This window comes from Elaeis guineensis, chromosome 16 (assembly GCF_000442705.2).
Source record: "Elaeis guineensis isolate ETL-2024a chromosome 16, EG11, whole genome shotgun sequence".
Classification (NCBI taxonomy): Eukaryota; Viridiplantae; Streptophyta; class Magnoliopsida; order Arecales; family Arecaceae; genus Elaeis; species Elaeis guineensis.
Window position 1 is genome coordinate 41,459,007 of NC_026008.2, and position 17,944 is coordinate 41,476,950.

At 43.6% G+C, this 17,944-nt stretch overlaps 1 protein-coding gene across 1 annotated transcript; it reads left to right on the plus strand.

Moving 5' to 3' along the window:
- Window positions 1-818: 818 nt before the first annotated feature.
- LOC105058923 (cysteine-rich receptor-like protein kinase 2) lies at window positions 819-16,495 on the plus strand. Its single transcript, XM_010942007.3, has 7 exons — window positions 819-1,692; window positions 3,629-3,754; window positions 3,839-3,966; window positions 10,864-11,077; window positions 11,164-11,395; window positions 11,521-11,671; window positions 15,909-16,495. The coding sequence occupies exons 1-7, from the start codon at window positions 933-935 to the stop codon at window positions 16,236-16,238; spliced, it is 1,941 nt and encodes a 646-aa protein (XP_010940309.1). The 5' UTR covers window positions 819-932; the 3' UTR covers window positions 16,239-16,495.
- Window positions 16,496-17,944: the final 1,449 nt, after the last annotated feature.

Here is a 17,944-nt window from a genome sequence, read left to right on the forward strand (position 1 = left end):
CTCTCTCTCTCTCGATCGAGCTCTCCGTCTACATTTCACTGTTGTCCAGTCACCTCTCTGACTTGACCGTCGGAGGGTCCCCGTCGGAGCCGCCTCCAGTCAGAGTGGACTTCTCGTTTTTGTAGGTGCACGCTTTCTGATGATCGGACGATGAGGCGATTGGCCGCAACAGAAAGAAAGCTCAATAAGGAGGATCGAAATGCTTTTAACATTTATTTTTCACCATCCTACGAAGCTCAACTTCAAACTAATGCAAACTTCAAGTCACTTGGCACGAATCTAATGGTGGTGTGGTGCAAATTTTATATGGTAAATTAATAATGCCAACTTGCACGCTCACCATACAACATTTTTTTCAAAAAAGAAAAAAAGAAAGCTCAGTAAAGAATTCAAGAATCATCAGATTTAGATTGGATTGCTGACACTGGATTAGGTACTAGATCACTCAGTTCTAAGGCTTAAACTCTAGGATCCAACTTAACGAGTTAATTAAATTATCAAGGAGTGCACGACTCAACCTGACTTAGCTTACTAGAAGATTTTATACATAAAATTATGTTAAATATTTTATTTATAGTCGCTGCAGTTTACTTTATATTTATCTAATAACATATTTTACTTTATAATATTTTTATATATATTTAGTTATTTGAAGTATTATTATCTCTGCATAAACTTGCAAGTTAACTTTTACCCTGTAAAATCACAGTTAAAATATATTGTTTGCAAGAAATCGTATCCAGGGCCAACTTATGGGCAAAAAAGTCATTCATGCAACTACTAATTCGGACCCTCTTTGAAGCTTTAGTATCCATACAGGTCCCATCTTCCAACCGCCTCCCCTCAAAAAACCTCGCCAGCGTTTCGAACCCATCCAGAGTCCGCCAACCGGAAACTATTGTCCCTTCCTTCCTATCTCCGCCCTGTTCCCAATGCAACGCCAGCCCTCCGCTGCCGTCCTCCTCCTCCTCTTCGTCGCCGTATGGAGAACCGTCAACGGGGACCCCCAGGCCAACCTTCTAGGCCAGGGCTGCAGCCTGTACAAGGTCTCCTCCCCTTCCCTCTTCTTCGATAACCTCAACGCCACCTTCGCCAACCTACGCTCCAACCTCTCTGCCTCCGCCTCCGGCTCCTCCCGCTTCGCCACTGCGCAGCAAACCTCCGTCTCCAACCCCGTCTATGCCCTCTTCCAGTGCCGCGACTACCTCTCCACCGCCGACTGCGTCTCCTGCCTTGCCGCTGCCGAGCTCCTTATCCGCAACTGCTCCACCGCCAACGGCGGCCGTGTCATCCTCGACGGCTGCTTCCTCCGCTACGAGAGTTCCCCCTTCTTCGACCAGACCACCCAACAAGGGAACCGGGGCCTCTGCAGCAACGGCACCGCCGCCGCTGGCGGCGCCTTCTCCGCTGCCGCGGAGGAGCTCCTCCTGGATCTGAGCACCGCCGTGCCGCGGATAGAGAATTACTTCGCGGCGGCGGAGCAGGGCGGGGTGTACGGGGTGGCGCAGTGCGTGAGGACGGTCAGCGAGAGCGGGTGCGGAGACTGCCTCCGGGGGGCGTACGGGAATATCAAGGGCTGTCCGCCTGATGCGGAGGGGAGGGCCGTCGATGCGGGCTGTTTTATGAGGTACTCGGATAAAGCCTTCTTCCCGGCCAATCAGACGGTCGATCTCGCCCCTTACTTGAAATCAGGTGAACTCTTTAAGATTTTGTTTAATTCTCAGAAAATTTTTTTGGATGACCCGAAGCGCCAAAATTAACGCCCCAATTCGCGCTCGAATCGCACTTGGGTTCGGGTTGTATCTTCTTTCGCGCCGTTAGATCGCATTTTGCACGGCTCTCAAAGCTCTCCAATTTTTTTTTTCCGGCGGCAAAGAAGGATTCACTTTCCTTGCGAATCTACCGTTAGATCATCTACTAATCTCTTTTTTTTTTTTTTTTTGGTAACATCTACTAATCTCTTTGAGACATAGGCAGCGGATCAACGATGGACTTCAGAGTGTTTTGAGATCTGTGCGGTGGATGATCCAATGGTGGATTCATCTGAAGGGGCATGAATCCTTCTTTTCCGGCGCATGAAAGACACCACCCGATCCCCAATCCCTATTATAACGGCCTTTTTGGCATATTGAAGCGGTTAGCTTTTGTTATAATATATACAAGAATGATATCCGAGCACCATGGGGAGACAATGAAGAATGAATAATATAACTATAAATATAAATATATATTTCTGTTATAAAAATATAAATTTATATAATTAAAAAATAAATAAATTTTGGCTTTCTTTTTCAATGTAACTCGTGCTCGATTTTTTTTGTGCACTATTTTACTTTTTTTTTTTCTTTTTGTGCATGGAGAATTATTTTTTTATGTGCTTTTGAACGAAATGTTTTATTTTTTTCTTTTTAAAGAGTTTAACTAAAAAATATCTAATTTATCTTCGGAGAAAATATTGCGAAGGAATTACACCAACTCCTTTTTTTTCCTACTCGTACATGATTTTTTTCTGCACCAATTTATTCATGATTTTTTTTGAATTTTTTTTTTTTACTTTCACTAATATACTCATGGTTTTCTTTAATTTTTTTTTTTTTGTCTCGTACATTTTTTTTTTGTGAGGTAATTTATTCATGGGTTTTTTCCTTTTTTTTTTTTTATATGGAGAAAATGTTACAGTTGGATTTCCTTTTTGAAGATAAAATATTACTAAGAAATTTTCATTTGGGTGAGTCCCGTTAAAAATCTAATTTGTGCATGAAGAAAATATTATGAGTGAATTATGTTTCCTTTGTTGTGCATAGAAGAAAATATGTGCACAAATTCTTTCTTTTACATACTTCTAAAAATAATTAAGAAGAGCCAATTTGTCAATGAATTGCTTTGTATTTTTTCTAAGAATTTCCTTTACATGAAAGTAGCTGCATAACACATTATAGGGCTGGCTCCTTAATTATTTTAGCATAAGTTGCTGCAGCTCGAGTGTTCCAAAAATAATGAAGGAGAGTCAATCTTTCTATATATATATTTTTTAATTTTTTTGAATTTGAAGAGAGAGCGAGTATTCCCTTTTATTTTCATTTAACAATATAGAGTTGGAATGCTGCTACTAGTGACCTATTATATCACTGCTCGGTCCATTGATCATATTTTATTACATAGAACTCAATGATTGGCTAAGTAGTACCCCTGATACTACTATTCCCATGTACCATTCTTGTCTACCGCATGAGACCGTTGAACCATGCGATAGTACATCTCTAGGATTTTTCTATTCCCGAAGTTTGGATTCATTGTATTTGGATAATATCCTTTAGAATAGCTATCAAATGGGAAAATAATAAATAATGATAAGAAAAGTTGAAATCCTCTGATTTACTTTTGGTGGTGTCGTCTGCAACTTTTTACACAATAGAACAGTCACTTTTAGCTGACTACAGCCTACAGCTGTTTGGTTGAAATTATCATTTTATTATATGAGCAGTGAAAAATAATAAATAATAATAACTGCTCTTATATAACGGTTATAACGGTCATAGTGCAATGGCCGCTGTTATCATTAGAAGCACGGATAGCCTGGTCTGTCCAACGTGGGCATATAAAATGGTAAGACTTTGGAAATTTACAGGGAGATCAAGCAAGAAAGGGGCCATCATTGGAGGAATCGCTGGAGGAGTTGGGTTTCTGCTGCTTCTGGCCATTGCCGCATTCCTTTGGATTAGACGATCCAGAAAGCCCGGGAATATTGAGAGAGGTGAGGATTCCGATATGGTGATTTTTTTTCTGTAGTTTTTTATTCATGAATTCAGGTGATTTATTGAATAATTGGGCTTTGAAGGAGACATATTGGGGGCAACTGAGCTGCGAGGTCCGGTGGATTACCGTTATGCGGATCTTAAAGCTGCGACAAAAGATTTCAGTGAAGAAAACAAATTGGGAGAAGGTGGCTTTGGAGAGGTATACAAGGTAAGATGACAAGCATTTGGAATGCTAACTTGGTCATAAAGGCTTCATTTTTGCAGACTCATAAAGGTTTCGTAAAATAGACTTGGTCTCTCAATCCGGATATCCGAATGCTGATGTCCCTTAACAACAGCCCCCTTTGAACAAGATGGAGGAGTAACGTCAGTTAGAGAAAGGGAGAAGAGGATGAGCTCCTCTCTCGAGTGCCATGAAGAGAGCAAGGGAACGAGAAAGGAGTTTGTTTGGGATAGGTAGTCATGGAATCGGGTGATATCATTGGGGATTTTTTTTTTTTTTTAAAGGCGATTACTTTATATAACCGTGGTATGAATACATTCCAGAATATCAGAAAAAAAGAACAAAGTCAAACAAGCAACATCTATCCAAATTCCTCCCATTCTTGGTTTCGCCTTTTAGATGAGCTGATTGAATTCTATGAGATTGGCTGATCCATTTTATGCAGCAAAGACTTAGACTTATTGTACCTTGCCATTTTTATTTGGATTTCCTTGTATCTGCTCAGAATTTGAATTCATTTGAATCTCTTAGGACATGCACATCTGCTATATACAGATTGTTATCGTACCAAATCAAGTGTAAATAAAATTATTAATTCTATAATAATAATAAGTATATCTTTATATGATTAATATATTATAAGACTAATAAATATATTTTTACTGAATATATTAATTATTAATATATTAATAAATATTAATATTTTATTATAATATATTTTATATTATTAATAAATATATTTTTATGAAATATATCGGGGTAGTTTTGATAATATATGCTCAGTGATCTTCAATTCCCATAAAATATCAAATAAGTTGCTCATCGATGCCTAGAAATCTTTAGTCAAAAAAATATAGCATATTAAATATCGTGATCTTAAATCATCCAAGATCAAACTATCTTAGAATAAAGATCACCGGATCTAAGATTACCTTGGTGATCCCATTGGATCACCAAATTCCACCTAATTTGCTTGAGCTCCAATTAGTGTTGGGGTCGAGGCCATTAGCAACATGGTGTTGGCCTTGAACTAATCTAGGTTGTTTGATCATAGCAACTTGCACAGTATTATATCTTATACTTTTGCAGAAGATAGAAATGTAAGCAAAGGAAAGGAGGGTGAATAAAGCTGGAAATGGGCTCGGGCCAGCCTAAGATCTATCGAATTGGGCCGACTTCAGGTTAGGCTAGGGCTAGGCCTGAAAGAGTTCAAACCAATTAGTATGGTTTTAAATGTAGTGCCAATTTATTTTTCAAGCCAAGCTTAAATATGTCATTGTCTTAGCTAGGGCCTAGCCTAGCCCGAGCTCAAGCTTGAGCCTAAATAAGGCCTAAAATGGAGATTGAATTTAGGCTTGTAGCCATTTGTTTTTGTATGCTATTATCTAGAGAGAATAATAAGTAAAGGATAAATTAGAATGTGTTTAGCTGAGAATGATGTATCATGTGTATCATTTATCTGTGTTATAGGAGAGAGCCTAGTTTTTAGCTAGCTCATCTATTTGTGAAGCAATAGTATGAAATATTAAACTTCAACTAAGTTTGAGCCGGACGTATTTTTGGCCCAAATGGGTAATTTGGGCTAGCCCAATCCAATTTGAGCTGGGCTAAGCCTGGGCTCGAGTCAAGCTCAGGCCTAGATCATCTAAAAATTTTGCGGGCCTAAGCATGATCTCAAGCCTCGCCCAACCCTACCCAATACCACCCACTTCCGGCCCTAATTCGGTGAGGGATAAGATGAGCACTACTGAGGCCAAGGGGAGATCAATTTGTTTTTTATTGGGTTTACTCCAAAGAAGAATTATAAACATATAGCTGTTCATCAAAAGAGAAATTGAGTTATGCATAGCGATGGCATAGACAATAATAGTGTGAGAGGTGAAGCGAAACAAAAGCAAATATTAAATTAAATGGTGAAAACTGAGGTTACTATAGGTGATGGAAGGCTAAAAGTAGAGTCCTGTTGCAAATTAAAGCAAAATTAGGGGGTTGATCTGTAAATTGAGAGAAGTAGTGATATTATACATATCTTCGACCAAATTTTAGATGTGATATACAAAAGATCTTTAAATTATAGTGACATCCCTCAACTTTGGATGTATAATAGAGGTGACCGCTAATTTCAAAAAATTTGTGTTCTTTTAAGTTTCCAAATCATTCCACGATGGCCCTTCCTCTCATTTTTGTTAAGAGAGTGGTGTCACATAACTATCACATGATGACATAAAACGGATGTAGGACAAAAATATTCTTGATATGTATTGAATGGGGTGGAGACTCAAAGGATATTTCATGTTAAAGAGATCTCAAAGTACTCTTAGTTTGTGGCCCATAGTTAAGGATCACCTACCACACAAATCTCAAAGCATTCAGAATCCCTTCATTCATCTATCTATGCAATCTCGAATTAACTTTGGAATATAGCCCATAGTTAAGGATCACCTACCATGCAGATCTCAAAGCACTCCGAACCCCTTCATATATCCGCCTGCATAGATCTCAAAGTATCCTTAGTATACAGCCTACAGTTGAGGATCATCTATTATATAGATCTCAAAGCATTCAAAATTCTTTCATTCATCTATCTGTGCAGATCTCAAAGTATTATTAATATATGACTCATAGTTAAAGATCACTCATGGCATAATCTCAATGCACTTTGAATCTTTCATTTATCCACTTGTATAGATCTTAATGCACCCTTAGTAATGGCTCATAGTTAAGGATCATCTATTGCATATATCTCGAAGTACTCCAAACTCCTTCCTTCATCCTCTGCACAAATCTCAAAGTATCCTTAATATATGGCCTCCAGTTAAAGATCACCTAAAACATAGATCTCAAAGCACTTCAAACTCCATTCATCTGCTTGCATAGATCTCAAAGTATTTTTAGCATATGGGTCAGAGTTAGGATCACCAATCATACAAATCAAAGCATGCCGTACTCCTTCATTCATCCATCCAGTTAAAAGACATTCATAGATATCTGAAGAGGGTGAGGTATTTTGGTCATTTGTAATGGCAAGCTAATGGCATTAGCTAGTTGGGGAGCTGGAAGACCACTTGAAAATGATGTGGAAACTTGAAGGATCAGTCGAAACTTTTTAAAGTTGAGAGGTGTCTCTAGGACATGTCCAAAGTTGAGGGGCTATTATTATAATTTTTCTCCTTTTTTTGGAATAACGATAGAGGACATATCTTACAACTCGCAAAGAACTATTGTATAACTCACGAGAATTTCTGAGATACATGTGGCATAGTTGAAAGTTGAGTTGCCAAGCTAGTAATATTATTTAGTTGGCCCATCAGACTATTGCGTCAGGATCCGGTACCACATGGTGCAGTAGGAAGAAAGAAGAAACAAAATAAGAAATACAATACAAATACGTGGATCGATCTTAAGTCTACCTCCACGGGGCGTACAAGCTTTACTTTGAGAGAATAAAATAAAATCAATACAAGAGGAACTCATCACTTAACCGTTGTACAAGAGTTTCTCAAGAAAAAATCTCAAAACCCTTACAAAAGCTCTCTAAAATCTCTTTTGAAGCCTTTTTACACTTTCAAAACGTTGTCAGCTTTCCAACGCAACTGACAGCTCGTCAATCGAAGTTATATAGACTTCAAAAACTCTAAAATACTGTTATATTAGGAAACAAAATCTCAATTAAGCCTAAAATCATCTGTGGCTGTCCGATCGTGATCGGTTCGCACCAAAGCCGTCCGATCATGCACATCAGGGCCACTGATCACTTGATCAAATTCGGAATCAACCTCAGCTATCTGATTGCGATCGGCTGCAATCTGAACCATCGGATTGCGTAAAAAACACCCTGAATTGTGCGTGGACCACATGTTCGGTCCACGTTGGTCCCATGGACCGCCTAGCACCCCGTGGTCCATGGTGGACCGCATAGGGGCGTTAGGCCTGGGTGCCCCGTGTGCGTTGGGCCGACCAGCACGCGCACTCGTGCTGGGCCGGCCTATGCGTGCGCCTGCGTTGGGCCCACCCATGTGCTGGGTGGCGCGCATGTCTCCGCCAGGCCCGACGGTGCCACCACCAGCCGTCGCCGCCTTGTGCATTATGCTTCTCTTCTTTCGCACGTATCTTCATCATTTAAATTTCGTTTGGATTGTTCTTGGACTCGTTGGACTCCGTTCGTCGTCCTGGACCTCACTGTGGGCTCAATATGGATCGAATTTCAAAGCATATTTTCTAACAATCTTCATCTCGACTCGATATTCAGCCTTCACTTGTCTCTGAAAGCCTATGATCCATCTCACCCCCATGCCTTGGGGCATACCTGCTATCTCATGGATGGACAAACGTAGGAGTCGAGCCAGGCCGCTCAATCCCACCTCCGTCATGAGCTGTCCTCTCTGACCAAAGACCTGCTCGGAGAAGTCTCCTGCGGTAATAGAAATCTCACCCTGCAACGTCGCCTCTCATCCTCCCGAGTCTTCCGTCTAATGTCCGATCCACCTCCATCTGGAGCTCCTCCTCACTCTGGACTTCTCCTAACTCTTGAAGCTCCACCTCGCACTGGGCTTCCCATTAGATAGTAATATCCTCTCATCCTCTTCTTTCTTTTCAGAACAATCCTATCACCACGCAACACCTTCAGAATTTCTCCATTAGCTACTGTCCTGTAGCCTCTCGAATCTAGTTTACTCAGTGAGATAAGATTCTGCCTGAAATCGGATATGTATCGGATCTCTCTCAATCTCCTCACTACACCATCATGTGTCCTCCAGCTGACTGTCCCGATGCCTTTGATCGCACAGCTCGATCCATCTGACAGATAAACAGTGCCCTCACTGCTTTCTAGGGAGTCAAACTGCTCCTCTTTGCAACATACATGATAGGTGCATGCAGAATTTAAAATTCACTGTTGGAAAGAAGTAGATATCTGACTAGATGTCCCAACTCGTCACGTCGGTAACATCTGATCTTACTCAAATCTCTCATCCTGGACTTGGACGGCCCTTGACGCGATCTCCTATCGTTCTGTCTACTGCTTCCTGCTCCTCCAGAAACCACCAAAGCTGAGCTGCCGCCATCTGAGCTCGAAGCTGGGTTCTCCTTCCTGAGAATCTCATTTTGAAGAATCGCCACAGTGACCTCGTTTATATCTTGATGGTGCTCTTTCCCACTAGAAGTGTAGTCACCAAAGACTCATCGAAGGGGGAAGCGATGCTAGCAAGACCAGCGCTCTGGTCTTCTTCTCAACTTTCTCACCAACACTGAAGAGGTCGGTGAGGATCTTCTAGAAGTGGTTAAGATGCTCCTGCATGCTCTGTCCCTTAGTCATCCGCAGCTGGTAGAACTGCCTCCAGAGGAAGAGGATGTTGGTGAGAGACTTCGCCGTGTACAACTCCTCAAACTTTGACCACAGTATCGTCGGAGAAGTCTCGCCAAGCATATGGATCACTACCTCATCCGTTAGGTACAAGCAGATCGTACTCACCACCTGCATATGGAGCCGTCTCCAATCTTGCACCTCTATGGTGGTCGGCTTCTCCTCGCACAAGAGAGCATCGATCAATCTTTGTTGGATGAGTACGTCTTTCATCCTCATCTGCCACAAAGAGAAATTGCACTTTCCATCAAACCTGTTGATCTCCACCTTGATTGTGCTTGTCTTTTTCATCTTCTATTTCGATCACCACCGCCGCAACCTACGCTCTGGCACCACCTTGCTTTGATACCACTTGTTGCGTCAGGATCCGGTACCACACAACGCAGCAGAAAGAAAGAAGAAGCAAAACAAGAAACATAATACAAATACGTGGATCGCCCTCAAGCCTACCTCCACAAGACGTGTAAGCTTTACTGTTAGAGAATAAAATAAAATCAATACAAAGAGAACTCACTACTCAACCTTTGTATAAGAGTTTCTCAAGATAAAATCCCAAAACCCTTACAAAAGCTCTCTGAAACTTTTTTTGAAGCCTTTCTACACCTCCAAGACGTCATCAGCTTCCCAACGCAACTGATGGCTCGTCAATCGGAGTTATATAGACTCCAGAAACTCCAAAACACTGTTATACTAGGAAACAGAGTCCCAATCAAGCCTAGAATCATTTGTGGCCGTCCGATCGTAACCGGCTCGCACCAGAGCCGTCCGATCGCGCACATCAGGGCCACTGATCAATTGATCAAACTCGAAATCAATCTCAGCCGTCTAATCGCGATCGGTTGCGATTTGGATCGTCAGATCGCGCAAAAAATAAGCTGAACCGCACGTGGACCGCGTGCTCGGTCCACACCGATCCCATAGACCGCCCAGTACCCCGCGGTCCACGGTGGATCGCACAAGGGCGCTGGGTCTGGGCGCCCTCGCATGCTGGGCCGGCCCGCACGTGCCCGCACTCGGCAGGCCCACATGCATGCTCGCGCTGGGCCTGCCCGCGCGCTGGGCCTCGCGTGCATCTCCACCAGGCCCGGTGGCGCTACCGCCGGCCCATCGCCGGCGGCTGCTGCCTTGTGTACTGTGCCGCTCTTCTTTCACGCGTATCTTCGTCGTTTGGACTTCGTTTGGACTGTTTTTGGACTCGTTGGATTCCGTTCGTCGTCCTGAACCTCGCTGTAGGCTCAATATAGACCGAATCTCGAAACGTATTTCCTAACACAAACTTGTCATGAGCATTTAAGGAACTGAAGGAATTTTTCATATTTATAGAATGTGAAATAAAAATTATATTACCTATATAAAAGGAAAAAAGTTTAAAAAAAATTTTTTTTTTGATAAAAATCGATGATTTATATATTGAATAAAATTTGATGCTGTAAATTTCTTTTTCATAAATCTTGACATTCGCGTTCTTTTATTTTTCATCAAACTTGGTTGTGTGTTTTGAGCAAGCCTTTTTGTGACAGGGCATTCTGAAAAACGGTAAAGCAGTCGCCGTGAAGAAACTCACGATAGCTAATGCCAGAAAAGTACGCATAGATTTCCAGAGTGAGGTTAAGCTTATAAGCAATGTTCATCATCGAAATCTGGTTCGTCTTCTTGGATGTTCTACCAAAGGCCCTGAACTGCTGCTTGTCTATGAGTACATGGCAAACAGCAGCCTTGATAAAGTCTTATATGGTACTAAATTGTTAGATCTACCTGTTGATTCTTTGTGCTATTTCTTCTTGTTGTGTTTGAGGACAGTCGTGCCATCTGCTTGACAGGTGACAAACGTGGAATTCTTAACTGGAAACAGAGATTTGATATAATTGTTGGCATCGCACGAGGATTAGCATATCTCCATCAAGAATTCCATGTCTGCATCATCCATCGGGACATAAAGTCGAGCAATGTACTGCTCGATGACAATTTCCAGCCTAAGATTGCAGATTTTGGATTGGCAAGGCTTCTACCTGGTGATCACAGTCATCTCAGCACCAACTTTGCAGGAACTTTGTATATCAGAAATCTTACTCATCCACATTGTTTCGCTCATTTATTGTCTCGCATCGTCTTTTACTTTTAGTTGGTTTAGTTGGTTTTTGTCTTCAGCTTTCAGATTTTGTGATGCTTTTGATCAGGGGTTACACAGCACCTGAGTATGCAATCCATGGACAGCTATCCGAGAAAGTCGACACATACAGCTATGGCGTTGTTGTCCTGGAAATAATAAGTGGTCGGAAGAGCAATGATGTGAATCTTGAACCTGTAACACAATACCTTCTTGAATGGGTAATTATTCTTCAAAATTTTTGCTCTCTAATCATATGGAGTTGTTATAATTCTTATTGAAAATTAGATAATGACAAGTGGGTTCTCTCTGCTCAGCTACATTAGCTTAGGTAGAATTCCAATGTGATCATTGGTTATCATCTCTAATGACTTTACTGACTGGCAAGTTGGCAACCTTGTCATTTAAGACTAAGTTTCACACAAAGTTCTTTTAAAATAGACTTTAAAAGTCAAAAAAATTCCATTCAGACTAAGAAAAAAAGATCAGTAACCATTCAAATTAAACTTTCCATGGTACAAATGGTAGGCTCTGGATTGCTTTTTCCTTGTTAATGCCCTGAAGTGCATGGTACCACTTCAACATCTTTCAAGCATTCATTGGCTGTGAGGGTCGATGGACACTTCTCCTAGTGGATAGAATAACTTATCCTATTTGGCTGTACCTTTAGCAATGCTCCCAAAAGTGAACCCTTTTTATTTTTTGTATTTAGTGTGAAAGAATTTAAAGATTTTTTGACGACTGTTTATCCATCGCATTTTCCGTAATCAATTAGGTCCTACTTATGGAAGCACTGATGCTTTATATTGCATGTCATTGCCGTATCCAATATATATTGGATTCCAATACTTGACGTATATAGCTATGGTACAAGTCGGATGCTATGCTATTTACAAAAAATAGGATAAAGCTCTCTATGTACGTCTTAGATGCACTCAGGGTACTGCTTGGATACTACCAGGGAATTCTTTTGTGGAAGGGCTCTATCTCTTTATTCTTTCCTTTCTTTGAATATGTTATCTTTTAGTTATAGGTGGTTAATTTTAGAGATTGTGATATTGATTTTACTTTGTAGAGTATGGATTGTGGTCTATAGATTTAACAAAGTTGAAATGATGGAGTTTGTGAATGTTGATGTTATCATATGAAACATGAAGTGCAAGTATGTTACTGAGATAACCTATCACAATTAACTGATGCTTTTTTACATGCATGCTTGGTGCCATACTCGACACAGCTGTTTCTGCGCATTTAGACTTCAGTAAGATGGTAGTAGATAATTGATTCTCCCCATTGAAGCGCCCTTTTTTTGACTCTTTCGTTCTTCTTATAGACAATGACAAGAAAAATGCCTTTTCCCAATGATAACACTACTCCACAGTAGTTTGCTTAGTTCAGACCATCACCCTCTGTGATTTATCCATGTGTTGCGGTCAATCGCCTCGTCGTCCGATCGCCGGGGAACGAGCATCTGCAAAAACGAGAAGTCCATACTGACCGGAGGCAGCTCCGGCGGGGACCCTCCGACGGTCAAGTCAGGGAGGTGACTGGGCAACAGTGAAATGAAAACAGAGAGCTCGATCGAGAGAGAGAGGGGGGGGGAGAGAGGAGCGAGCCTGTGATTTAGGAGTCGAGAAGTGGGGGGAGCGGATCCCTTGCACTGTTGCCTTCCCCGATTTATATAGTGGAGCACGGTATGGCGCCGTCATTAATGGCGCAGACAAGTGAGGAATTGTCAACTCACTGTAGATTGTCAGAGTTGCCGTGAAAGCGTCATGTCGACGTGGGGCTGTCAAATCACCAGGGTTGACAATGCCCTCGGCGGGACAATGCCCTTAGATGGCCGTGCCGCATGTTGCTGTCAGAACTGACAAGATCTGGCGGCTGTACGGCGATCAGAGGAGTCGACCGACCCTAGGTCGGTGGCCAGCTGAGTGGCGTCGGGCTCCTCCGTTGGTCGGCGAACTTTATGTGAGTCGGCCGTCAGACCTCCTGGTTCAGTCGGTCGGGAAAGGTGCGTCCAACATATCCTCAGTCGGTCGTGAGCCGATGATAGGCCGGTGGTGGCGTCAGTCGATCGGTCCGACTGTCAATCGGTCGGTCGGTCCCTTCGGCCGTAAGTCGGTCGGTCGGTCCGACTGTCAATCGGTCGGTCGGCCCCCTCCGGCCATCGGTCGGTCGGTCGGTGGGTATTCCCCAACAGTTGCCCCCCTCCACTCCTGAGTCGGACGGTGAGCTGGCCGATGCTTTTATTTGGGCAGCAACCCTGGGCGAACAGGAGTGGATTCGTCGCATGCCAGATTCCGACCGTACTGCGGGTTGATCCGATGTCAGGCGTCTCATAAATGCCAAGCGATTTGGACGTCTAGTCGGTGTCAGATGTCACGTCGGCGTCAGGTGTCAGACGTCGCGTCTTGTCGTCGTCAGACGTTACGTCGGTATCAGGAGATCGGGCGCCGGACGATACGGTGTCAGACGACCGGATATCTGGCGCCGATCGTGGGAGCGTGGGGCGCTGTCAGGCGTCCCATCGGGAACGCGAATCGGCGCGGGCGCATAAATGCGGAACCGCGTCCCCGCATGCCGCGTGTCGAAGGTGGTTGGCCGACGCCCCCCGCATTTAATATGGGCGGTGCGGCCGTCCCGGGACGGGGCGCGCCGAATCCTCAGGCCACCCGGAGACCGCCACGTGTCGCACATCCACGGAGCTTCGATCGGCGCAGAGTCATCTCGGCCGTCGGACGGGCCTATATATATAGGGCCCTCCGGACCCAAAACCTCGCTATTGCCATTTTCCTGCCAAAACTCTGTCCGGGCGATTTCTCAGTCGTCGCGGGCAGAGCTTTCCTGCCTCCAGAAGAGTTCTTCCGGTTCGTGGTCTCTCCTTCGTCCTCCTCTTCTTCTTCTTCTTCTTCGCCTCCGCTTCTTTTTTATTCGGTTCCGGTACAATGGCCAGAAATCCGACTCGGACCAGCACCCCCCGCTGCGGCCACAGACACCGCCGGATGATGTTCGGTTTCCCGAACGACATCCGGCTCCACTGCCTCCGGTGATGCCGCCGACGTTCCTTCGGCCGCTTCTTCCACCGGCCTCTCCTCCGTACGCGCCGCCGGAGCCGCAAGCGCAATGACGGGCTCTGATTGGTCGGTCACCGACGCTTCGACGATCGGCGCCGCTGGAGCAGGCCTCTTCGGAGGGCGCGAAGGACCGGCCCCCGACGCTGGCCTCTTCCTTGTCGCGAATTGCCGAATCTCCGCGTCGGTCGGCCGCATTCTTGGAGGTGTCCCTGCAATACCGACAAAGGTGTTAATTAAAGAACCGGACTAAGGGCCGGATGAAAAGGAGACCGGGAGATCGGGCGATACCTAGTCGGGGGACCAAGCTTAAGCCGGCGTCATAAAGAGCTTGTTCGGTAACAAGCTCCCTCTGCTTCGGGACCGACATATCTTTTAGTCGGTGGAAGTCCTCCCAGTCGTCCGCTTCCACCCGGCTGTTGTCATTGGCTTCAGTTCGGGGCACGCCCCAGTGGGAAGGAAAGCCCCAAGAAGATGGAGAAGAAACAAAGAAAAACTGGTTCTTCCACCCATGAATGGACGATGGAAGACCAGTGATGAAGGAAAGGCCCTTCCGGGGGTTGAAGAGCCACCACCCTCGGGCTTTAGGGTGGGGTCGGAGCACAAAGAAGGCCCGGAAGAGAGAAATGCGAGGGTTGGTCGGCAAGAGCTGACACAACAACGCAAAACTGATTATGAGACGGACGGAGTTCGGCGCTAGTTGCGCCGGACGGAGTCCGTAGTAGTTCCGAAGATTCCGGACGAACTCCGGAATCGGGAGCCGAAGACCCGCGCGAAGGTCCTCGACGTACAGCGCCAGCTGGCCAGGCGGAGGGCTGTTAACCCGACCGCCGGCCCCTGGGGCGGATAGTTGAAACTGCTCCAGGATGCAATACTGCTCCCGAAGCCGATCAACATTCGGCCCCGAAAGCGAGGAAACCTCAACTTCCGATCAGTGTGGACTTCTTGTTTTTGCAGGTGCTCGTTCCCCGGTGATCGGACGACGAGGCGATTTGCCGCAACACCATGTACTTATTATATGGTAGGTATACTAGCAAGGAATCATGCAGAGAGAGATTATCAACATCAGTGTCACATTACAAAACTAAATTTTATCTGTTTTCTTTCAATCTATTCCTCAAAATTTTTCTTGCCATTTGGTAAAATATGTTAATGTAGAGGAAGATACGCCTCATCTATGGATTCATTCATCTGATTGAAGACCTCTGAGCTCTGCCAATTGGTGCCAGAAAGACTGATTTTAGAATTAGTCTTCAGTCATAGGCGGATTGGCAGCAAAACAACTACTTGCTGCTGGAACCTTATATTTACAGTTTTTTCAGTGAAGCTTTTCTCTGTTACGTGGAGGGATATTTACAGTGCTGTTTTCTATTTGGCTGGACAGGCATGGAAACTGTATGAGACTGAGACGTTGCTTGAGTTGGTGGATGCATCTTTGGATCCAAATGAATATAGACCAGAAGAAGTGAAGAGAGTCATTGAGATAGCTCTAATGTGCACTCAGTCCACAGTAGCTGCAAGACCAACCATGTCCGAGGTTGTGGTGATGCTGCTGAGCAAGGGAGGGCTTGTTCTGCAGCCCACAAGGCCTGTCTTCATAGATGCCACAAGTAGAGTTCATGGAGATGCATCCTCAGCCAGCAAGTCATCTTCTTCTTCGAATGCAGCATATTCGAATGCAACATATTCAACCTCAGTACCTTCAGCTCGGTGAACTTCGCATGTGTCCTGGTAATATAGAACGATCAGGGATGGACCATATTTATGATCCATAGAGCACTAGATGTTGAATAATGCGATAAACTGGGGCATTGTGTTTACATTTTAATGAGCTAAATATCAGGACTGATAAGAACTGCATGCAAGATTGTTAATTTGCAGATTGATAAGGCAAGATCAATGTATCATGCTTGCAGTATAATAGAATAGTACTTGAAATAAAATGCATGGTGTAGCTTCCACGGTTGTCAATATGTGACTAAGATGATTTATGGAGGGCCAAACTGAATTAACACTTGTAGAAATATCTTAACATTTGACTCAAAGAATTGCAGCATTTGGAGGATCAAATGGTCTACACGTCTGGAAATATTCTTGCATGCTATTTACATTTTGAAGTTCTCGATGTACGGCTTATTAAGGCCACCTTAAGGAATGTAAACACTCAAAAATGGGATCGGGGATAACACAATGGTTGATCGCAGGAAGGACCAAGGGGGGGTGTAAACTAGGTCCTTTGTTAGATCACTAGTCCGAGTCTAACCCCAATCTAACAAGCAATCATTCGATGCCAATTGTGAGGAATCTCATCAAACCACTCTTTTTCGCCAGATCATGACCACTGAAGCAACTTTCAACTTGCATAAAGCTCTTAATGAAAAGAAGTGATGCGCAAACAATCTACTCCACAATAGTCATGATCCATAAAATGGGTTAGTGCATCGGATTCATGAACATGATTCAGATCCAACAAATCCCCATGAATTTTCTGGGGCCAACAAATATCCAGTTTGAAGTAACTCATCTTGTCCACATTGTTGGTGGCAAACATTACAACATTATAATTGATATAGGTCGGTTAATTTTAGAGACATCCCTGGCTTCAAGGATGGCCTATGCTTAAGCCTGAGTGGCTATTGCGATCAATCGACACATGGAACCGACACCGCGACAATGTAGAGATTCTCATATCAGTTAGGTCAATGTTTCAGTTGGACTCGAACCAGGAGGGTGTGAGCTTGCAGATGTTGAGCTTTGGATAAGCATGAGTTTGAAGGCCATTCATAAGGGTCCAAGAGTGTGGGATTGAGTGTGTGGGGTTGGGAGGGGGACCTTGTTATAGGGCTTCTTCACATGCTTGTGTCTACCGGGCCAGCGATATAACGTAAACTTGTCTTTGTATAGCACTAAACATCAAACACGTGCGCCAAGACTACTAGGAGCTGATGGTTCCTTTTTAGTTGTTTTAGATCAAGTGCATCATTCATGCAATTATAATTAAAAGAAAAGAAAATGAGAAAAATGATGCAGCCCCTTGTTCATTGTCTGTCTCCCATCCCTTCGAAAAAACAAAAAAGTTCGGCGGCACTTTGAGGACGGCTCGAATTTATATTCCTTCTATATTTAGAGATATTTTATTTTCTGATTTTATTGAATATATCCATACTACATAAGCATTAGCTTTCTGGTTGTATCAAAAACTAATATAAAAAATGAGATAAAAAACATGAACCAAATTTGTTTCTCTTAAAACACACTTCTAGACGCAAGTTAAGGGGACAGAAGATAGATAAGCATGTGCTTTCTGCCAATAATGCATCTATACTGTTCTCATTTTTAGTATGTATGTTTTCTATTAACTCTCATCTTACACGTAGGCAAACAATATGGATGAGTCCAAGAGAGTCATAAGACAGTGGC